We start from the raw sequence: 23,614 nt of genomic DNA, 5'->3' as shown, positions 1-23,614 counted from the left end.
CATTAATTTATCTGAGGTGAGGATTGCAAATGAAGTCTTGCAACATCTATATTTTGGGATTCATTATTTTGAAAACCCTGATAGTTTATTCAATGCATTGCTTTGTTTTAATGTTTTGTTCAAGCCACGCTTGAATGGGCAGGCACATGGAAATCAATCAAACAGAAGGCAAATGATCGAAGCAACGTTTACTTTTATTAAAGGCTGTGTAGGAACCAGTCACAAATGATGCAGTAAAGTTGGAGCCAAGCATGTGTCTGCTTGGCTTCAATAACCGCTAAATGCACTCCACTCCTTGAGCTGCACACAGCAATGTATGTTTGAAAGCAAACACTTCAAAGATAGACTTGGCAGTGCGATGACACCTTTAAAAATATCTGATTTAATGTGATTGTCATTGAAAACACATGTTGAACACAGGCGATGTTTTATTAAAACACGTCTTCGCTCTTAACGGAAGGTTTGACTGCACATACGTCCTGGCTTTCTATTGTCTGACTTATCTAACTTATCTGGGGAAGGTGTTACAGGGAAAGAAAGTTTATTGATGACAAATGGAGGAGGGAGAATTAAAGTCAGTCTGTTATTGAGAGGGGGAAAGGTGCTTCTAAAGAGAAAACACTGACATCAATCAATTATAGCAAACTGAATACGACTGTTTTTAAAAAGCTTATAATTACATAATTCCCTATAACTCTCTCCTCCCGCAACCTCAAAAATGTCTCCCAAATCACAACAAAACTGCCAAAAAACAAAGCTCAGTGACAATCCCACAAAATGATAAACACATTTCAAGTCAGAGGAACCTGAATTGTCATGACAACATATGGCACAAGTTTCCCTCTTTACTCTATAGGCAGATAGACACCTGTGGTAGCATGCTATTTGACTTCATGTTCAGTAAAGGAAAGTTACAATAAAAACTATACATCTGTCAGCACAGAAATCTCCATAAATATATCAGACAACTGAACGTCAGTCAGAGAAAACTTCCTGAAGAGCAGAAAGATGAGGAGTTAATTTAACCTGTACACAATCTACACCTGGCCTAGCTCCTGTTTAACTATACTGTAGTTGTCTCGCATAACTGGCACGATACATTTCAAAGTAGTAAACACTTTTCAAACAGTTCATATTACCCGCCCAAAATAAGATACAATATATTAAAATACAAGTAGAGATGACTTATAAACTGGCTTCTCCGGTCATTCTCATGCAAAACAAGACAGTGATAATCTGAACGGACGTGAATTCATGAACATCTGGATCTCAAACGCACTCGCACACATACAAGTACACTTGAGATAAACTGGTGAAATGCTCAAGGCATGTCCTCTCGGTCCTCCCAGGTGCACACAGTCACTAGCCATTCCTTCAGTAGACCTATAAAATTAGACAGCTGATACGGGCTAGCCAGCGCCCTTCACATCATTGTAAGTTTCAACACAGTACATCACAAGTAAAGGAAAAATCAAATACCCAGACAAGGCTTTTAGGCCAAAGGGAAAGAGAAGAGAGAAGACAGAAGAGGAGCAAATACAAAAACAATAATCAGTAGGAATTCATTATATAAAGTGGTATTCCCTGTAACTGTACTCTCTATAGTAGTAAACATATCTTTACAGAGCAAACACACATTGAGGGAAGGAGAGGTGTATCCTTCACCAACATACCGTACCTCATCACAGATATTTAAAATACTGCAAAGGCATTTTGCTCCAGTGTCTATAGCTTAATTTGTTCAATTCACTTTTCTGTGATTTGTTCTTTTGTTTTTTTTACACTCTTCTTGATGAATCCTGTTCATCATGTTTTATTTAAAAACCATTTCTTCATAGAAAAACACCTAAGTACCAGCTAGGCTCCTTCACAGTTCATTTTAGTGCAATGAGAACACATGCTCCCCCCCTCGCTGGTGGGAAGGTCGGCTGCCGTCAGCACCTCATGTCTTTGCCAGAACGTTAGACCTGATGAGAGAAAAACAGAGAAAAGGATGATGGACGGTGGGTTCATATAGCCTGGGGCTGGCACATTAATGATGAATCAAGTTAAATAGCGAGATAGTACATGTGTTCTGCATTCATGTAACGTCAGAATAATTTGAAAAATGTGTTCCAAACTGGGAAAATTCTTCACTTAAATTGGAACAACAACTTGGAAATAGCCATCTGTGTTGCTTTGACAATATAACTTGAAAACTCATGAACACCAGCTTCCCATTTAGAGGAATAAGACCATTCGCATGTGAAGGCACCATTGGGGGATGTCAGCATTCTCTGAGTCCCATTTTAGTTTGACATGTGTTATCATTCTCACCTGAGTGCTTTCCACCTGTCCTTCTCTACCTGGTTCTCTGGACTCTCACTCTCATAGGATGCAAGGTAAAGACCTGAGGAAGGATGAGAAAAATAAATAGTTTGGAAATAAGTAAAGAGGATTGTTTAGTAGAAGAACACGAGTGGGGATCCTTGGATAACCATGTGCAGAAATGTTTAAATTAAAAACAGGGTCTCACCGTCCTCGCTGAAGATGGGGGCAGTGTGGAGGTAGTGTAGGATGGCCCGATCCTGCTCGAATGGACACTCCACCTTTTTCCATGTCATGAACTCCCCCACCTGCCGAGCCAACTCCACAAATTTCTGAAAACCAAGATTGCACTGAGTGACTTTTCTCAGGATGGTGAAATGGACCCATGGTCAAGAGAAAGTGTGACCGCCTCACCTCAAAGTTGACGTGGCCGTTGGGCAACCGATTAGCACATCCTTCATTCAGGAAGTAAATGTCTTTGATCAGCAGACTGAAGAAGGGAATCACAATCTGAGGGAGAGGAAAGAGGAAGAAGAATGTAGGAAGTAATGAGGATGATATAAAATGATTGCAATGATGCCAGCAAGCTTTCACAGTGACATGTTGCCCTACCCTCTCTCTGTTGCTGTTGGCAGTGCGAGAGCGGTGGGCGGCCCCCCTCAGGGCTGTCCTGTAGTTGTAAAAGTTTCCGGTAGGATCCATCTGGTGCTGTCAAAGCAAATGGCAAAGAAGCAATAAACTGTCAAGTTCAAGTTATCACCTGTCTTGTACCTCTCAGCCAGTGAATAGTTTTTATTGGGTTTACCTCGAGAATGAAGAACTTGGCAGTCTTGGCTTTGCTCCAAGTCTTCTTCAGCCGTGACACAGGACTCATGTTCATGCCGGCTGCAGGAGGAAATTAATTCAAACTATCAATACAAGGCCGTGCAGGATAATTCTTAGTAATCATATTCTTAGATAAACCAAATTTAGACTCACAGATGATAGCCATTAGGGAGTTAAAGTTTCCAATGTTGAAACACTCCCTGGCAACATCAATGAAGAACTCTATCACCTGGGCCCTCTGCTTCTTCTTCGCTGGCTGCAAAAATTGGAAAAGGAGGGTTTTTAGTTTCATATATGCTTAATTCTTCTAAGTGAGTCTTTCTCTACAAGTACTGCCATCAGTTATACTGCTTGTGCCAGTGTCAGTGTAGTAACACAAAGTAACCATTAGGGGTCAGTAGCACTCTGTAACAACCACAGTGCTTTTATCTGCAGCCTTCTATTTGTCTATTAAAATGAAATACTGTACTACAATATAAATCCTTCAAGGTATCATCATTTGCAATATGAAAGAATACAGTACTGGTTCTATGATGGATGTAAATACAAAATGTGAACATATATAACTTCTAAAATTATCATGCAAGTAAACTGCATGTCTAGTACATGATTTACATGATATTCATCAGTCGTTTTATTATTTTTCAAATCTGGTAAGTGTTACTTTTAATATTCGTTACTTTAAGTTAAAGAGCTTATTTTATGTGCTGTTTATTTGCTCCTAGAAACAGAATAAAGGAGCACCGGGTGTACCAACAATGGCCACTCACCATGCAGATCTCAGTAGCCACCAGGTAACACAGTCTGTTGAACCACCTGACGTAAGCCTCCAGGTTGGAGGTTTTCTTCTTCTGGTCACCGAAGCACGGCTGCAGATGACACACACACACATAGGAGCATTTCACTATAGGAAATGTTACCATGGGGAATTCCTCTGCTCCTAATTAGCTTCCTATCTACAGGCTGACCCCCCCTATGTGAGTGTAAATTACAAAGACAGCGAGCTGGGAGTGGAAATAACACAATCAATGGAGAGCAGGAGAGAAAAACACCGGGAAGGGCAGACGGAGAGAAGATGAGTGAAAGAGAAGGCGACTGAATACAGAGGAAAAACCCCGCTGAACAAACAAGAGAGAGTGAAAGCATTGCACAGATGGAGATGAAAGATGAAACAATCGAGTGTGCTGGCTACAGTTTCTTTCATTACAATGCAGTGCTGTATGTGACCTTATTTTCCTGCTGACATTTAAAAGGCCCCTTAAGAAGCTAATCCTGATCAGACATTAGACCCTAACAACACATTATACAATGCTTTATTTGTCAGAATGATTATTTGCCGGAGAAATCTACTTCTTTTCTCCAGTATTCCCCAACAAAAACAAAACTGAGAATGCTTGATAATGTTGTTCGACCCAAGGATAGAATATGTGTTTGCATTGTTATGACAAAACAGAACAGAATTCATGCATGGAAATAATATCAGGGTTTCCAATCCTTCCTAAACATCAAATTCAAGGACTTATCCCGGGCCAAGCCCAGACCAAACATGTTTTAGTGTGAGACATGGATGAAGTTTTACTACTGTTACATCAAGCACTTTTAATGACTTGTGTCTTTCTATTTTTAAAATGTTCAAAAACCTTCGAGGCCTTGATCTTTTCCCCTCCATTCACAAACTGATTAAGGACCATTGAAAAACAATGGGGATTTAGAAATGCTCAAAATGGATGTTTACCTGGGTTCCATCGAGCGGGTCTTTCTGAACAAAGGCTTGGACAAACTCTTCCGGCCCAATGTGCCTCAAATGTTCCTGGAAAACACACACACACAAACACACATGGAGCGAGTCCAATTAATAACTCTTTCATTTCAGTAATGGAAGACAATCAATAAGGGGAAGTAATGACTCATTGACGTGACTCCATGGAATCATATTTCTTCAAAGTGACACTAGAGAAAACATTAGCTTCTATTTACAGACGGCTCACGTGCATGTGCAAATCAAAATGACTCACTAGACCTGACTCGTAATATAATCCCCAAACCAAAACAGTGCTCCACCCATGCATACCATACACACTTATTGAAAGCATGTCATTCTTTTAAAGGAGAATTACTGTGTTACTAGAACATAGAATAAAAACAACTCTGTGTTTGTGCACTGTACATGCCTGTCTTTCTCTCTTGTGTGTGTGTGTGTGTGTGTGTGTGTGTGTGTGTGTGTGTGTGTGTGTGTGTGTGTCGGAGAGCGAAGCTGTCAGGTCACATATATCTACAGCAGTTTTTTATCCCCTTCGTTTAAAGCCCCAGGCACATCACTGACTTCTGGGGTGATGTCTCCGCTCAGACAAGGGTACAAGCTTACTCAGGCGCACACACACGGATATACACGCATACACACTCTGAAACTCCCCCCCAGATACACGTGCCCACATCAAGACACACATGGGTAGACTGAAGGCACCATGCATGCAATGTGAGGGATCCTTTGTTCATGTATGTTGCATTGCATTATTCCCTTTGTTCTTCTTATCATACTGCGCGAGTTATTGCTGACAAGTAATAATCAGGGTTCCACTAAGGCGGGCTTCAACCAGCACAATGTTAAGTGATCCTGTCAATTGTAGTTAGCTATTATATCTTCCCCTTTGTTCTTTCACACATTTCTTATCTCTTTCTACCCACTTCATCTCCTCGTTTGATGTTTTATATCCCATGTCCTTGACTTGCATGTTCTTGATTTGGTCCCCACCAAATGCTTCCCAATCCTTAGCTCCAAATCCTTCCCATTCTTCCTACCTCGTCCACCCTTGTTATCATCCTTCACCCTGACCTTTGTCTGACCCAGCCTCCCCTCCCCCTTCGCCTCACCAGCTCCACGTGGGTGAGCTGCTGTGCCAGTGTGTACGGATCGTTGCAGATGGAGAGCATGTCCTTCTGGATGGGCGGAGGCTTGCTTTTGAAGGCCACCAGCTTGTCAGAGATGGACGAGGCGTTGAGGGAGACCTTGACGATGCTCTCTTCCCCCTGGCTCAGCTGGGCCAATCGCTGGCTGAGCTTCTGCAGCACCTGGTTCAGGGTTTTCCAGTACGCCTGAGGAGAGGAGAGGAGAGGAGAGGAGAGGAGAGGAGAGGAGAGGAGAGGAGAGGAGAGGAGAGGAGAGGAGAGGAGAGGAGAGGAGAGGAGAGGAGAGGAGAGAGGAGCTGTCAATAACGACTTTAATTAATTATTAATGCTTTACAGATCCGTTATAGCAATACATCATAATAACTTCAGGTTGTGTACCAGGCTGTTAGCTCATATGTAAGTGCTCTATTGCTCTATTTGCACAAGTTAACATTTATATCAGTAACCGTGCAGTCTATTTTATTTGTATTTACTTGCAATGTTGTATCTGTTTTATTTGTTCTATGTCCTATATGTTGCACTGTTGGAGGAGCCTGTGACCTACGTTTTTCATTGCCATATCTACACTGTAGCTAATGTGCAAATTACAATAAAGCCTACAATTTAATTTAATTGTATTAAAGGCAATTAGTAGTTATTGGCAAGAGTCCTTAAATTATCCGGCAGTGTAAATTCTGAAGTAATAATCTGGTAATTTAACTGATTAGTAGAAGCATGCTATATTTGCACCAACTCTTTATATGTGTGAATTGATACCTCATTAACAGTCTGACTGGTTTCTGTTTGTTAGAAACATTTAATCTGGAAAACATTAACATTTAAAACATGTTTATTCTAAGCACAACGCACGTTGACATTATCAAATGGTGTGTGAAGGGATTAAATGAGCACAGGAATTGAGAGTTCAATGTGATTTTTCATTTGAATCAAAATGTGTTTTCGAGGTTTTGTGCAGTGTGTTGTGTCCAGGAATGTGTGTGTGTGTGCTCCTCCCTCCAGATGAACGCTCACTGAGGCCAAGAGGTCAGCTCGCTCACAAATGACCCAGAGCCAAAGCTCCCACGTGCATGCACACACACCCAAAGCGGACACAGCCAGCTGTAAATAGCAGCACATTCATCACCACCTGCCCTTCCCCTCGCTCTGTCCTCTCTTCACCTCCCTCCATTATTCCCTGTCAGCACCCTGACTCCATCACCCTCCCTTCTTCTCTACCTTCTCCTCTGTTCTCTGTGACCCTGTACCCCCCCCCCCCATTTTACTCCATCCATCTCCCTTCCTCAATGTCCCCTCAAGGCTGCAGATAGAGCCACTCCTTCCTTCCTCCCCTCCCCTCTCTCCTCTCCTCTCCTCTCCTCTCCTCTCCTCTCCTCTCCTCTCCTCTCCTCTCCTCTCCTCTCCTCTCCTCTCCTCTCCTCTCCTCTCCAGTAATGTACGATTGTGTAACACTGAGCTGTGGTTACTCACCCTACACAGGCACTCTGACTCTTTCAATCACCCCACTACAGTGGTAGTGATGATAATTGAATTTCGTTCCCCATCAGAGCATTTCTCATTGCAGCTACATCTTATGAAGGCTATAATGGCAGCACCCACACTATAGATCAGAATCAGGAGTCTTACAGCCCATCACAACTTATTATGCTGTAGAAACGGATGACTTCATCAGTAGCATTTTGTCATTTTATCTACCAAATTTGAAAAAATAAGAAAATAGTTCCTGCGGGAAATTGATTGGAGTGATTTCATTTGGCTTTAGTTCCAGGTCATCAGTGTACCTCATCACACGGAGCTATCCTGTGGATGATGTCTTTAAAGTGTCCGACCATCTTCTCCTCTCTGAAGTCAGACGGGAACGTCTCCGTCCACTCCGTCAGCAGCTGCAGGATCTTTGGCCCAAACTTACGCACTTTCGCCTGTTGTTGAAGAAGGGAAAGAGGTTAAGTGTTGTCAACAGAGGTGGGAAGTAGTGGAGTACAAATACTTCGTTACTGTACTTAAGTACATTTTTCTGGTATCAGTACTTTACTCCACTACTTATTTTTCTGCCGACTTTTTACTTTTACTTCTTACATTTTTAACACAAATACCTCAAATACTTCTTACATTTTCCAAACAGGCTGGTTCCTTTAGTTTGAATGTGTGTTTGGTGGCCTGATCATTATTATTTAGAGTCATTGCGTGCCTTTTGATTTGAACACGATCCGTGTATGTCAAGATCTGTCTGTGTTGTGTTTTGTCTGGTCTTTTTCTGTCTTTGGTTTCCTGTTTTGTTTTGAAAAGTGTTCACCTCCTGTTTTGCCTGTTGCCTTCTGTCTGTTTTCCCTCCCTGATTACCCGATTGTGTTCACCTGGTGTCCCTGTGTTTTCTCCTCCCTCCTCACCTGTGTCTTGTTTGCATGATTAGTCTTGTGTGTATTTAAGTTCTGGTTTTTCTGTCTGTCTTTGTCGGTTCGTCTTGTGTTATGACTTGGTCTTCGGTGAGTGTTCTGTTCTGTCTTTGTTTATAGTATAGCCTTGAAATAAAGGAGTTATTTTTGACACTTTAATCTGCATTTGGGTCCTGCTTCCTGCACACACCGTAACAGTAGTGATGGCAAAATGAAGCTTTGAATGAAGCGTCGAACCACTTGGACAATTGTGTCGGAAATAGGTTCATTTCTCGAAGCTTCAGTTACAGCGACCTCACCTGGCGAAGTGCAAGGCTGCAGTGGGTTTAACGTATCTTTGCCTTGAAAAATATTCGATGCACACACACACAAAGACTGAATATCATGTTCTATTTGCAATTAAAGATTGATAATTGTGTGTATTGGGTTATTGAGAAGAGACTAGAGAGTGCTAGACATGTTTTTGGGCGGAGAGGGCCTTTTATCAGTTATTAAAGTTGAAAAGCAATGATTAAAATACGTCCATTCCGGGATTTGAACCAGCTGCGCGGAGGACATCGCCGCATTCGGGCCGCCGGCTCTATCCACTGGACTATCTATTCCTTGAAATATTTAACTGTTTTCATATTACTGATAATTGTCTTTTTGTTCACAACTTCTCCACATTTCGAAGTGTTTCCCGAGCCAGAACGACCTATCTTACTTCCTGGCTTGCTCTATAATGATATCAAATGCAATACTAACAACAACTCAACAGCAACAACGCAAACTACGACAACAACCCACACATTGTGCATTGTTTAGAGCGGTCATAAAGTGTTGAAGCACTCAAGTTTGAAACTGTTTCAACCTGTCACCTGTCAGAATCGAGACGAGGCAGTGCATTGAATCGCGTGAATGGACCGTGAACCAGTCAAGTGATTCATTCAGGAAATGAAGCAGTTGCTGCTTCGGACGTCACATGTCACGTGATTTGAAGCAGTTGCTGCTTCGGACGTCATATGTCACGTGATTTGAAGCAAGCTTCGAAGCACTGCTTCTATGGAATAGGAAGTCCAGGGTTGAAGCTCCGTTCGAAGCTTCAGTGTCAAACTGCCATCACTACGTAACAGTGTATCCATCATTTCCTGGTCTTCTCTAAAGAAGAGGGACCAATGAAAACGTTGCCGTTGTTGTTCAGCATCGAAACATTAATTAGCTAACAATGACATTATTGTTCTATTAATATAAAGCGAGGTCAGTTACTCTATAAAACAGTTGGTAGTTATGGGTACTTTTTACTTAAGTACATTTCAAAGACCATACTTCTTTACTTTTACTTGAGTAAAGAAGTTTAGTCAGTAATTCTACTTTTACCAGAGTATTTTTAAACACGAGTATCTGCACTTCTACTTAAGTAAAGGATGTGTGTACTTTTGCCATCTCTGGTTGTCAACATTTGGGACTCTCAGCAAACTTCAACACAATTCAACAGTCAGCAATGTGGGAAAACGGTGGTTCCCTACATGCAGAACATTAGTATGACTGTATGCCTTCACTGTGCCTGCTTGTGTTTCTGCTCATTAGCTCATGCATACAGGAGCTATGTATTTGAGCATGGTGCAGTGCTGACCGTATCGAGTGGGCTCTGATCCAGCTGCTGCTGCTTGATGCACAGCTCACACACCCTGGACAGCAGCTCCGGAGGAGAGATGAACAGGCGAGCGCTCAGCAAGAAGGTAAACACATAGGCTTTCTGTCAAAGGAGGAAGGGAGACATTAGCTAAGACACTGCCACCACATCAATAAAAAACACTGCGACTTTCTGTAATTAAAGTAACACTTTCAACATAGACATGGGGCTAATGATCTAATTGGCAGTACCGTCACTATCGCTATAAACTGAAAATGTGCTTTATAATGGAGTATATAATTAACATAGGACTGTAGTAATTCCAGTTTACCTCAGGGTAGTAATCGGCAGTGGGCACCAGGTTTTGGATCAGCGTGTCCAGGGAGGCGGAGGTGATCGGGGGCCCATCGGCCAGGCAAGCACCGGGCTCCGGGCCCTCCTGAGGGGCTTCCTCCTCCCCAGGATCAGCACAGGCCAGATGGGGGCTGAAGCCACTGGGAGTGGTGAACATGGTGCCTGAGCACACAGTCTGGGGCATTCCTGTCTGAAACACAATAGAAGAGACAGGGGAAAAACACTGTCAGCAGGATGCAGGCAGAATCAGGAGGAGGGATATGATTGGGTTTTATGAAATGGATACTCAAGTATTTTTTGGCAGCCCTTCCATTTGGCAAGATGGAAATAATCAGGTTTGGGGAGATACGGAATACATGTAACGGGGAAACTGGATACAATAAAATGTAACTGTAATCCATTACAATGACTTACAAAAACACATAATCAGATTACTGGTAAATGTTTAGGGGGACTAGCAGGATGACAGTGTTTAGATACATTTTAAAGTAAAGAAGAATGATAGACTTATGTTCTGCTTTGTGAGCTCTTCTCTTCTGTCAGCCCAAAGTTGAATCTATACGCCTGAATTTGCTTCATGGTTTTCATGAGCCTTTTCTGTTTGCTTAGATTTTATATTTCCCTTTTCTTCAACTGTAGAGTAAAGGAGATTTTTTTCACATACATTGTTCTCGTTTCAAATAATTCACAAAAGCCATCTTATTGATTTATTTTCCTTTTATTTATATGCATTGCATTTGATATCGAGGTAAACCAAAAGTGGAGCATAATAATAATAATCAAGTTATAATACAAAAACCCTCCCAACCTTGGAAATAAGTTAACGCATATTATGTCTCTCACTCTCCAATATATCTCAAGAGCCTCTAAATGAGCTTGAACAAAACATTTTGTTCAGTCTTCTGTTCTGCCTACTTGTGTATCCTCTCCTGTTCACTCAAATTTTTCGCAGCAACACATTCATTTCATCCAACTGACAGCCGCTGCCGTCGTCAGGGGATACGGAATACCCGGCAACAGCTGCCCCTGTCTCCCACATCGACAAGACAGAGGAGAGGAGAGAACTAAATAAATGTGGGTCAATCAGTCGTCGTGGATACTGTTGCTGCCTGAAAGCGTTCGTGCGGCCTCCATCTCTGCCCTGTTCGTCTTTCCCTTGAAGAGTGCTTTGGGTTACACGTTTTAAAAATTCAACATGTTCTTTCCCTCAATGGACCAACACAGCATCTGTAGTGGAAAGAAGCACTTACTTCACTGCACACTAGAGTAGAGATACTACGGAAAGCCTTATGATCCTCAGGGTGCAATTATCATCATCACCTTAATGTCATCTACATGCAACTGATCAATTATTAAGACCCCTTCCCTTCGTTAACTAGCTTTCAAATAGCAAGTTAAAGGAAAATATAGGTAAAATGTATTGACATTTTGTATATCAAATTGAGAAAGTTATAACATTTCTCATTAATAGACAAAAAATAGACTCTGCCAGACAGATCACTGCTAAAGACTGAAGTCTCTGGGTGCCTTCAGGAAGGTCGTGCAGCACACTCCTCTTCGATTGCACGAGTCACGAGACAGGCAGGAAACCCACAGTGAGACCATGAGCAACGCAGGAAGTTATCTCAGATGTAAACACGCCATATTCTTCCTGCTGTTAGTAGCTCAACAACAGCTTGGGTTGGGGCACAATCAGTATGTAAACAAAACAAAAAAAACTCATACTAACAGATATAGTAGTACAGCAATAGAGAGATGGAAAAAGAGGCATTTTCACCCTGATTTCTCATATTAGGCATATTTCTCCACATCAGCAACTATCCTAAATCACTGGGGAACATTGGAGTGGTCCAGGTTTACTGCCATTATTTCATCCTCTGGTGACGTTCAGGCTCCCCTCCCCCTTGTATTGCCTATCAGACACTCGAATAGACTGGTGTCACAGGTCCCTGGGGTAAAAGGTCAAGCACACACTGGTGTGTAGAAGCGCAGCTAATGTCTCAAGTTTCATGTGTGAGGGGTTCAGCCTTCCTTTGTTATCCCAGACACTCGAGCACTTATTCATGCAGTTGTACACACCTAGACACGAATGCACACAGACAGTCTGAGACATTAAAGGCTGGGGGATGGGAAGTCTTTCTGTGGTTTTACAGCTTTCCTTCCTACTGACACCCACAGCTATATCTATATTTTAGATAAGAATATTGTGGTTAGCCGACATCTTCTTATGTTCTCTTCAGAGTCATTTAACACATCAGATGGAGCTGTATCAACCTATTAATCAATATTGAAGCTTACTTAAAAAGTAGAATTACGCAGATTAACTCCCTGACCTTAATCTGTTAAATATTCTATTTTCCAGGGAAATGGATTACAGAGTTGGAAAATATTACTACAATAGTCCAAAATGCGAGTCTACATTGTCCTTAATGAAACATGTGAGCTTTTTTTACTCCTATAAATGTGATTGTCACTGTCTAGATTAGGTTCCAAAAAGAGAAGCCGGGGCTGTCCTTCCAGCGACCTCCTCCAGATTGGATTACAACATGCTGACAGACACGGCCTGATAAACAGAGACATGGACAAATCCAACAAGCCTCTGTAACAACACAGATGCAGCAGGAAAGCATTACGGTGACTGAAAGGATGCTTCCTCAATGATAGGACTGACAGGAAGACAAAGTCTCAGCTCGAGGAGTGTGCGTGACTAAATCCACGTCATGCATACAAACACACACACACCCCTCTGCCAGTTTGTTTGTATTCATATATGTATGGGAGAGACTGAGTTTACTCTACGTGCCCACACTGTCAATGATTTCCTCTATCATTTGAGATAATCTTCGCTCTACAAATGTCTCCTTATTGTTTCCTCCTCTCCTCCCTACAGCATTTCTACAGCTCTGATTCATGATTTCATCACAGCCCTGCGTCTCCGTCAGTTGATTCCTCACAGTCTGTAGCATGTGAGCAAAGGTCAATCAGGTAACTCCTCTTCAGATGTGTACCTGTAATGGACCAGTCATCGGTTACTGTAAATGACACATTCATCCTTGTTGGCACTGTGCCACTAAACACATGAGAACCTGAATTCTAAAAAGGTTTCACAAAGAAAAGGGAAACGGCATTGACACATCAAGTCAAGTGCTCAAATGGAGACCTTAATTGTACTACACCTTCAAGGCAAAAAGTGACAAATACAAAAAATGGTACATTGAATTATTCTTTATTTCTGCAGATTGTGTAGTCTGTTGCTTTAAGGGGGATCTTTTCCAATGTTACACATTAAACTCGGTTTATAGGTCCACTAGAATTACACACCCAAAGCTTCAATTAAACTCTTATGGGTCAAGTTGCATCGTGGGTAATGTAGGTGCTACAATTGACAAGGGAGAAGAATGTGTGGAATAAGTCATATATTAAACAGACTGACTCAGTGAGTTAGCTAGCATTAGCCAACATTATCTAAGTTTGTAGCAGCCACAACACCTTTGTGTATTGAATTGAGCAAAGGGTAATGATTATGTAAGCAGATCATTTGTAACACATTTGCAAGATCCTGTTCTCTCTAGGCTATTCAATTTATTTGGCAACATCTCTATCGCTAAGCTGTGATTGCTCTGAAGTTGCTGGGCAGTTCCCAGAGATATCTTGGGCCAGAATGTATCAGTTCTGTTGTAATTCCTCACTTCTTGTGAACTGCAGGATTACATCTACAAATGACCCAAGGAGCCTTGTTGTGACTGACCAAGAACATGTCACAGATATTTGTTCTGACTTCATATGGCTTACACCACATTTTTCCTACAATGTGACCAAGAAGTCAGCCTCATCGGCACTCTATGTATAACTTGTTTCCGAACCTCATGATTCACCCAGCTCCCTCTGTGCCTGTCACATTGCATCGACACTGCATGAAAAAACCCATTGAGAAACAAAAAGCAAGGAACAGGTGAGTGTAGTGTGCTTGAATCTCCCCTGAGATCTCCAGCAGCCAGCCAACGGCAGCCCTGACTCGGTCTAGACAGCTGGGGGAGTGTCATTGTTCAGGGTACTTGCTTTGTGTGTGCACGTGTGTATATTTTGTCTTGTGATTCTGTCAAGCTGTTATCGTTGACATCAGGGGATCGGCCCGCTTTGTTCCATCATGATTAACAAAATGGCACTGTCTGGAGATGCACAATCTTTATCAGCACTCATGAATCTCTAGCAGTGTGTGTGTGTGTGTGTGTGTGTGCGTGCGTGCGTGCATGCGTGGGGTGTATGTTGATATTCCTGACACAACATTCCTGACACGACTGAGCCGCTTAAAGCTGTCACACAGCTTCACAACTTAGTTAAGCTTTTGTAATTAAAGCCATTCTTGTCTATGTCTCTGTAAAACCTGTTTTGCCATAGAAATAGTATTGCTCACACATACCTGTGTGTGTGTGCGTGCGTGCTTGTGTGCTATGAGGAGAACCAAGAGAGAGCTACTGTTGAGCTAATGGATGAAGACAATCAGCATTTGAGACATCATTCCATAAGGACTAGAGAGGCTTATACAGGAAAAATCCAACCACTGTTTGACCTCTATCAATAAAGAGCCAGGGGTCAAAGGTTAGGAATTAAGGACCCTTGGTAGGGCGATGAAGTCACACTGTGGTACTTGTTGTTATGATGCGCTGCAACTTGGCTCAGTTTTAAGGCTACATTTAGGCTGTATCTGTAGCTGTGGTGCAAGACATTTTTGTAAAGGAAAATACTTAAAAGATCACTTAAAGCTGTCAGAGTTTACTTTGATTCACTGGCTCTCCTGACCAAGTCTCATCATCTGCCAAAATAAAAGTTAAGGGCACGAGACTCGCCGCTATACTCAAGGCAAGATACTGGCCCCAGACCTGCATGCTTTAAATAGAAGAGGGAATATTGTAGGTCCTCTCTCATGAATGTTGAGAAATACAATTTGGATGAGAATAAGCAGTCTAGAAAATAAGCACTTTAGAAAATAAAGAGCCAAGTTTTATAGTTTCAACCCCAAACTTGACTGAATTATTGTACCCATAGACACATTGTTTATGTTTGCCCAGTGGCATTTTTCCTCAAGTTTAAGAAAAGCATGTTTTCAAAGTTGCTTTGTATGTGCTTGAGGAACAGCTGGGACACAAAGGCTACACATTTGTTGCTTTCCAGGAAATTTCAAAACGTAAAATAGCTAGATTGTATTACTATATTTTGTAGTATTAAGTTACATTTTCTCATGTTCCTTATTGAGGACTGTTTATGTCTAATAATTGAATGACATGTACATAAAGGCTATGGCATATCGATACTGAGAAACAATACAAAGCAGGTGTGAAACTAAGGCGTGATGCATTGCTATTCTTAAAGAAGCAGCACCACATCAGCGGTAAGCACAGCAAATATCCGGCGTGGGTATTGCAGTAATGTTTTGTTTTGTTTCCGTAGTCACTTCCTGGCTTCAGATATCACGGTTAAAGGGAAGCAAAACGACTGATGTAAAAAAAAATGCATCCCCTCCCTTGCTCTGGGATGAGTATAGGAATAAGATGTTAAAGATAAGAGAGGAAGGTGGGCTATGAAGTGGGGTGAGGCTGATATTCTCCCTCAGGGCAGTGTGCAGAGAGTCTAGGCACTATGAATTTTAAATCTCGGCTGTTGCAGACAAACTGAACTCTGCTTCTCATTTGCCGTGTCCATCATATGACTCCCCAGCTCACAAACTAATTTGCATACTCTAACACTTTACTCTCTAATTAAAGAATCCACATATTCACTCCTTTAACACATTACAGTTTCAACACTGCATCTATTTCGGGACAGCGCTCTCAGAAAGCGGATCCTTGCGTATTTTCGGTCCTGACACCGTTTTGCTTGCCTTGGAGTATTGCAGCTCTGGCCTACATTTGTGTTCTTTGAAAGCTGAAATGATGCTACTAGGGAAATAATGGCTTATTCTCATGATGGTAGGGGCTTTAAATAAAGTAAACACCTCTTTGTCATCCAGCATCTCAATCCCCTTTCCCTTCCACACGTCCCCTCCCCTCCTCCTGTATCGGCCTCTTCACGCCCTACTTTTCAGGACGCCTGTACAGATGGCCCTGCAGCAGCCTGCTCTCCCAGGGGGGGCTGCTGGCATGGGCGGCTTTTTGGCCCCCTGCCCCTACCATCATCCCCAGTCCCAACAGGAGCCCAAAAGTGTATTGGCGTCCAGACTGAATGCCGAGGTGCAGGGGCCGAGCCAATCTGGCTGCTGAGCTGCACAGTGACTGCCTGGCACCACGCTGACAACAGAGAGAGAGCAAAATACCACACATATGTCACCACACACGCGTTGAAAGAAAAATATTCAGCGCACTACTGTTGGTTATTGCCATGTGTGTGTTTGGGGAGGAGTGGAGCTGAACACAAATGAGTTCATTGTGTCTTGAGAAAACACATGCATGCACACTTGCACCCACACAGCAACCAAACACAGGATTGAGTTACCGACGAGGCATTCCAGCTCCCCACCCATTCCCCAGCCTCTCTCTGTGGGACAAGCCTCACAGAATCAAAACTCTGGGCTCAACAGGGACACCCCTTCCCAAATCCCTTTTATTGGAATTCCCCTGTAGTGTCTGAGTGGGGTCACACTGACGCCCTGGCACCTGTTCCACACCCACCAGCTCCATCAATGTAAAGCTCCTCCGTGAACACACCCTGTGTACATGTGTAGCCATCTTCATTCCTGAGCAAGCTTGGACGCAGTTGTGTGCATGTATGTTTTTTTGGTTTCTGATAGTATGTGTGCTTGCAAAAAAGGGCTGAGAGAGTATCCAAGACTCACTGAAGTCATTCCTTCAATGTGAGGACAACCATCTGTGCCACTGTTCTGCAAGAGGACTGTTCTGTGGTCTGTTTTCTCACATTTTTTACCAAAACAAAGTGAGATAAAGTCAGATGCAAATACTGTTTTGCATGAGAGTAACTGCACACTTTTAATCCCTGAAGTAAAACTATTACATATATACTCACATGCAAATGGGATTGAGATCAGCACACATAAAACCATCAAATTAAGAGAAGGTCTGAGCTTTTGATACCAAATACAAAAGGTTGAGCACCATTATCCTGACTTCTCTTTGGCTGTGTCAGAAATCCACTTGTGATTCCTTTTCCCCTGCTCCAAGTGGATATAAATGATGTACTAAAATGAATTGAGGGTCTGTGACATGCGAAGTAGCTGCGCAATCTATCATGTTACTTAGAGATAATTAAAGTAGAGCACAAATTGGCTCTTAGTGGGAAAAGTAGTACGTGTCTGAGCATCGAGTGCCCTAAATCTGTCATTCACAATGGTCATAATGCTTTAAAAAATAACCATGTTTTATTCATAATGTTCAAATTTACAACCACTCTTGATGCAATGCTCCTTTGAGGTGAACGGACAAGAGTGATTGTGTCTCTGTCCTAAACAGGCATCATTTTCCTCTAAGTGCCTCTTATGAGGAATTACCAGCTCGCCAAGTGAATAGAAGAATATGGGAAGCGAAACAGAGTGGAGTGATTGAGAGAGAAAGAAAGGATGAATGAAACAATGCCAGAGTGCAGCTACCTCAATAGTCCATCAGACCTCATCCAAACACCCACCCAGCATTGTCTTACTCTTAATCAAACCTGCACAATAACCGCCGCTGAATAATGAGCAAGACGGTAACAGATGCAAATCTAATAACCAGACATTACTAATCTCATCAAGACTGTCTCTTTCCCTGTAAAGAACATCTATCTGCTCATTACAACAAGCGCGGACAGAGGCCACGCGGTGTGTCTCTGCTGATGTATGATGTCGGAGCGTACCAATTAGTGTCGGGAGATTGCATGGTTTGGTCTGTTCATAACTCATGCCTCATGTATTTTGATATGATTAGAGACGGACAAAGGTCAGAATGCATGCTTCATTATCCACTACTAGGTATTTCATGGTGATTTTCAATCGCTATATCTCATTTTTGTGTCCATAACATTCTTGCATTTTGATTATTAAGCCAAGTTACAATATGGTTCCTTCAAATAATGTGAAATGTCTTCATGATGCATCCACTTTACTTTAGTTATATAATTTAGAGCAACAGTGTGCTGTCAAAGCAGCCTTCTGTTAACAGATAATCAAATGGTGATTTTGATCAAGAAAGAGATTTTATCAACGTATTTTACATTGAATAGCAAAATCATCACTCTTTTATTAAAAAAGCGGAACCATGACATTAGCGTAGCTACTGATGGCTCAGACATGTTGTGTGTAGTGGAGTAACTTTTCAAAAGTCAGCCAACCTTAACCCTCCACTTATACGCCAGGAAACAATCCCAACCTTTGTTACTTAAAAAAAATATCACAAAAAAATAGAGCAAGGTATTTGAGAATCATCGATATTTGATGAATTAGATATTTGTACTGGAGTTGTTTACATTCACTCCCACAAAAACACATTGCATGTATTTTAGGGTTGACGTGCTTAAATACATTTCCCTTACTCGAAAAACATCTGCAATACCAAAGTATTTACAATGCTACATGTCTTGTCTCTCTTTGATTTATTTGGCAAACTGTGATTTTGAAGAACAACAGGTCAAAAAGATAAACCTTGATTAACAAAAGAAGCCAAACTTCTCATAGTTAGATTCTGTACAAACACAACCAACACACACATATATAACTATATATTACAAATATTATTTAATTGAAAAATGATCTTATCCTGAGGTGTCCAGAAGCTCTCCAGCCTGATATAACAACTAAAAACACTGCTCACATGGTAGGGAAAAATGCCATTACTTGGAACCTTTATCTGATGGAGTAATCTATATGCTTGCTCCTGTGGTGTATTGAGCACACCAGGGATCTAATCATATCCCATTGCTTTTTTGACCCATCCAATCAATACAGTCTGTCGATAGCTGCCTATATGACAGCATGCAGGCCATGTGGAGGCAGCTAAGAGGTGCTGGAGAGCAAAGAGCGTTTCCATGGAGTCAAGGCTCCTGTTGGGAGGTAATTAGATGCCTGTTGAAACCCTACTTTGCCCGCTCTCTTCTTTCTTTTATTCTGTTCAAATCCCATGTACCTGTCTTTCTTTCTTTTGCCGCCCTATAGAGGGTATCCAGCTGTGACAGAGTGATTCCACATTTGAAGCCCGTCTGCCTCAGCCTGTCTCACACACACACACACACACACACACACACACACACACACACACACACACACACACACACACACACACACACACACACACACACACACACACACACACACACACACACACACACACACACAAACACACAAAAACCAGACTAACAGCTACTGTGTTTACCTCCCCAACAACCTGCCCCAGACAGACATGCGTGTTCTCTCTCTCTCCCCTCACAATGACGAGGCTCCCTCTCTGGGAACTAGCCTCTCTCAGTCTCCCGGTGAACCAAACGATGCCCTCATTAACAGCACACCTGTTACTCTCGGCAGACTTGGCCTGAATTAGGGGGAACATGTGTTGTAATCTGTCTGTACCTGCAGACTTGTCAGGGCTGACTTCTGACAGACCCCTACTCGGGTGACTCATGCCAAACCGTATCTACTGTACTGTTGGAGTAAGCTGTCATTTTAATTCCAAACCATTCTAAGCAGGGAGTCTGAATGAGAGCAGCACTGAGACTGAGGTGTAAGAGAGCATGACAAAGGGTCAAAGGGTGCTGGTGATGGTACACGGTTACACAATTCAGATTGTGAGACTGGACAGAATCAGAGGATTGATTAACAGCATTTTGACATTTTACAAAGGAAACTCTCATTCAGCCTGCACAAAATAGAACCAAAAAATGTGTTTCTGATCCCTCTGGGCATACAGAAGCACACCAACGACAGTGAGGCTGAGGGTAAGACCAGTTTCCAGGGTTGCATCCTTAACAACTGGAGTGAGAGAAATAAAGAATAAGGCATGTGTTGACAAAGACATGCTTAATGGTGAAAAAGCACGGTCTCGAAACGTGATTCCCCACAGTGCTTCACTGCATGGGATTTGGGGGTGCAGCCTGTAGAGAGCTGAGGGTGTGGGAGCGGAAGTGCCTTAACTGGTAATATGAACAGCTAGAATTTCTCCCAACCTAAATGGTTTCTGACAGAGCTGGTCTTATATTCTTGCACCTTGCAGTAAGCTGCAGGAGACAGATGTATCCTTTTTTTCATTTGTATTGGTAAGCTGTGCAAGCTGCTATGTCGCCTTTAGATGAAAAGGCACATTAGTGGATGATGCATTTTTTTAAAGAATGTCAACAGTGCCACACCTATTTATTCATTCCAACCAAATATTCTACACTTAGAAGTTATATATTCAAAGGTACAATTGATAGTGAGCCATATCAGAAGTGAGTTTACATAGAGCATTTACTACCAAGTGGATACACGTTAATAACTATACAACATAGGATAAGCTTTACACCCTGTAGCTATCCAACCACAACATTTATCAGCAGTTTTTTCCCCGATGCTACCCTCAGTATCGACTATCACAATGTCACCTGATATATGTCCAATATTCGCTCCTGTGGATCTGTCAGAGCAGGAGACGCAGTGCCAGTCCCTCTTCAGACCTGCGCACCGCTGACTCACTCACTCACTCACTCACTGTGATGCCCTCTTCGTAGTAAAGTGATGCAAGCATACAGTGTTCCTGACACGATAAACCACTATGATGTCATCGCCTAGTAAAGTTCAATCTGTGACGACACATCTTTCTAGAAACAGTAAATAGAGAAGCATTCTAACACCTCGCACGCTCACACATACACACAGGCACGCACACAGGCTGTATGTGTGAGCGCAATCATAATATGGTAATAAGATCAAGCTTGTTTCATTCTCCACTTACCAGCACTACACTTTGATCCCCATCCTTGATCCGACTTGTATCCGATGTCAAATTAATAAAACTGCCTCCAGATATTCCAAAATGTAAGCGCTTACAAAACAGCCTGTTAAACCGGCATCAGTGGGAGAAGTAGACTCCTGTCTGATCAGTGTAAGTTGGTAAATGTATGTTGATAGTAGATAAATGTCCTGGCTCTTGACAGCTTTCCACCGGGGAACAGCGGTCACTGACTGAGAGCTGACGCCGTGAAAAAGTGCGTCCCTGAAGGCGTGGCGACGGTCCTGTCCTGCGCCATGGAGACACGGCGGACCGCACAGCACATCCACACGTCCTCAGAGCAAGTGTTCAGACCGAGGAGAGGACAGGGAACTACTCACACAGCCGTCAAGTAGGGAAAATAAGGTGGCTTCCACTTACGGTTTTCAAAATAAAACGCTCAATGACGAACAAGGGTTGCACTTTGCTAAATGGGAGACGCGCTGCCTAGCGCTTAGTTTACTCACTCGGGGACTTTTATTGATGTTTTTTTTCTTCCTATATCCTCTCATTTACACAGTTAACATCAGGGCTTGAGGGACCAGGAATACAAATAAATAAATAAACATCGTTTATAGAAGTACATTTTCATCATAGCTCAGTTAAGTCTCATTTTAATGCATAATATCGTGATTTTATTTTTGAAGGGAGGTTGATTTCCGGTAGTGTACTGATCTCTGGTAGAGAAACACGCACAAAGGCACGCGCGCACACGCACGCGCACGCGCGCACACACACACACACACACACTTCTCATTTAACAGTATTATAGACTGTATCCTTGTTTGTCAGTTACTAAGTTTGAAAAAGACACACAATACTATATGTGTAATAGCCTTGGACATCAACACCAATATAAGAGGAAGAACAATCATTTGAATTCCCTATTAGTTAATGCGTCATCTCATTATACACACGCTCTAGACCAGAGGTTATCTGCCCAAACCGTTTCGTCAAGATTACATGAAACAATGAGCACTTTCATTTGTAATACCCAGGAAAATCCCTTCACGGCCTGAGTGACACTCACTATGTGACCCCTGATTGAAACTTGGAATAAAGAAATGATGCTGATATTAAGAGCCAGTCTGTATTTCCGTTAAAACCATAGCTAAATATTGCCATTCAACTAATTCAACAGCAATGAGGAAATGTTTAAAACCTCCCTATTGAGTAGAGATGAGAGGCTAGAATAATGGGTAAAGGGAGTGGCGCATTGCCTGCTAGTCTGACTGCTACTGACATGTTTTTTTACAAGGTTGAGGTGTAAGTTATTGGAAGTAAAGTAATTAATTTGTGGGGAAGTGATGTGAGAAAGAGAGGGAGAGACGGATGGAGAGAGAAATAATTAAGCGGATGAGCTGCATAGTGGTAAAGGTCCTTGTCGGGCCATAAGGGGCTGTGAGAGCTGCTGTCCCTGGAGCTGGGATGCCTGCTGCTGGGTCCTGTGGTGAGGGACGGGACCACAGGTCTGACATTGCAGCAGAGGAAAGAGATAAAGCACTCTCTCTCTTATACACACACACACATCGGCACTGAAGCAGGTGCAGAGGGTCCTGCTACAGTGAAAAGGCAAATTAACCTACATGTAAGCATTGCTTTGAAACATGAAGGGCACACAAAGAGCACATGCCTTTTCCTGCAATGTTTGAATGTCAGAAATATTTTGTGTATCTGCCATGTGATTTGGATCAGCTCCTACATTGAATGGGTTCATTCATTTCACCAAGTTTCAATAATCAGACCAGTAGTTTTTCTCCTAATGCTTCTGAGAAAGAGACAGAAAAAAAACATAACCTCATTGGAGGAGGTAAAAAGCACTGACTTTTTTTGTCACTGGCAGACTGAAAAACCTACAGCAACAGGTTTTGTGGAGAGTGGGAAAGTGAGAATTATGAAATCATTACAATCTGTTTGTATTTCTCTTAGATCACAGCAGCAGACCTGTTGGAGGCGTGTGGCGTAGTGGGTTGTCCGTAGGTGTTCGGATCAGGGGGTCACAGGTTCAAACCCCACTGCAGTCAGCATGTCGTTGTGTCCCTGAGACACTTCACCCCAAATTGCTCCTGTGGGGATTGCCCACAGTATTGAGTATGTAAGTCGCTTTGGATAAAAGCGCCTAACATGTAATGTAATGTTGCTCAAAATGTCATTACAATGTTTTGAAATGACTGACAAAAATAAATATACCAGATAAGCTTTTGACAGATGAATGTCTGACCACAAGCATTCACCAAAAACCAAGCCTTAATGCTGAAGCTTGTGGTGACCACATCTTT

The 23,614-nt window shown here is 42.3% G+C and overlaps 1 protein-coding gene across 2 annotated transcripts; it reads right to left on the bottom strand.

Moving 5' to 3' along the window:
- Nucleotides 1–175: 175 nt before the first annotated feature.
- On the bottom strand, nt 176–21,642 carry LOC117556053 (ras-GEF domain-containing family member 1C-like). 2 transcript variants are annotated; one of them, XM_034231193.1, is made up of 14 exons: nt 21,300–21,642; nt 10,373–10,585; nt 10,042–10,164; nt 7,818–7,955; nt 6,004–6,225; nt 4,868–4,942; nt 3,903–4,001; nt 3,286–3,388; nt 3,113–3,192; nt 2,920–3,015; nt 2,722–2,817; nt 2,516–2,639; nt 2,317–2,389; nt 176–1,967 (listed from the first exon to the last, which is right to left on the bottom strand). In XM_034231193.1, exons 2-14 carry the CDS (start codon nt 10,577–10,579, stop codon nt 1,943–1,945), a joined length of 1,461 nt encoding a protein of 486 aa, XP_034087084.1. In that variant the 5' UTR covers nt 10,580–10,585; nt 21,300–21,642; the 3' UTR covers nt 176–1,942. The 2 variants fall into 2 exon arrangements, with proteins under 2 accessions (XP_034087084.1, XP_034087085.1); XM_034231194.1 differs by lacking the exon at nt 21,300–21,642 and adding an exon at nt 20,950–21,045.
- Nucleotides 21,643–23,614: the final 1,972 nt, after the last annotated feature.

The sequence above is a fragment of the Gymnodraco acuticeps genome, unplaced genomic scaffold (assembly GCF_902827175.1).
Source record: "Gymnodraco acuticeps unplaced genomic scaffold, fGymAcu1.1, whole genome shotgun sequence".
NCBI lineage: Eukaryota > Metazoa > Chordata > Actinopteri > Perciformes > Bathydraconidae > Gymnodraco > Gymnodraco acuticeps.
The sequence above is the reverse complement of the archived record's forward strand: the minus strand, read 5'-3'. Positions and strand labels throughout refer to the sequence as shown.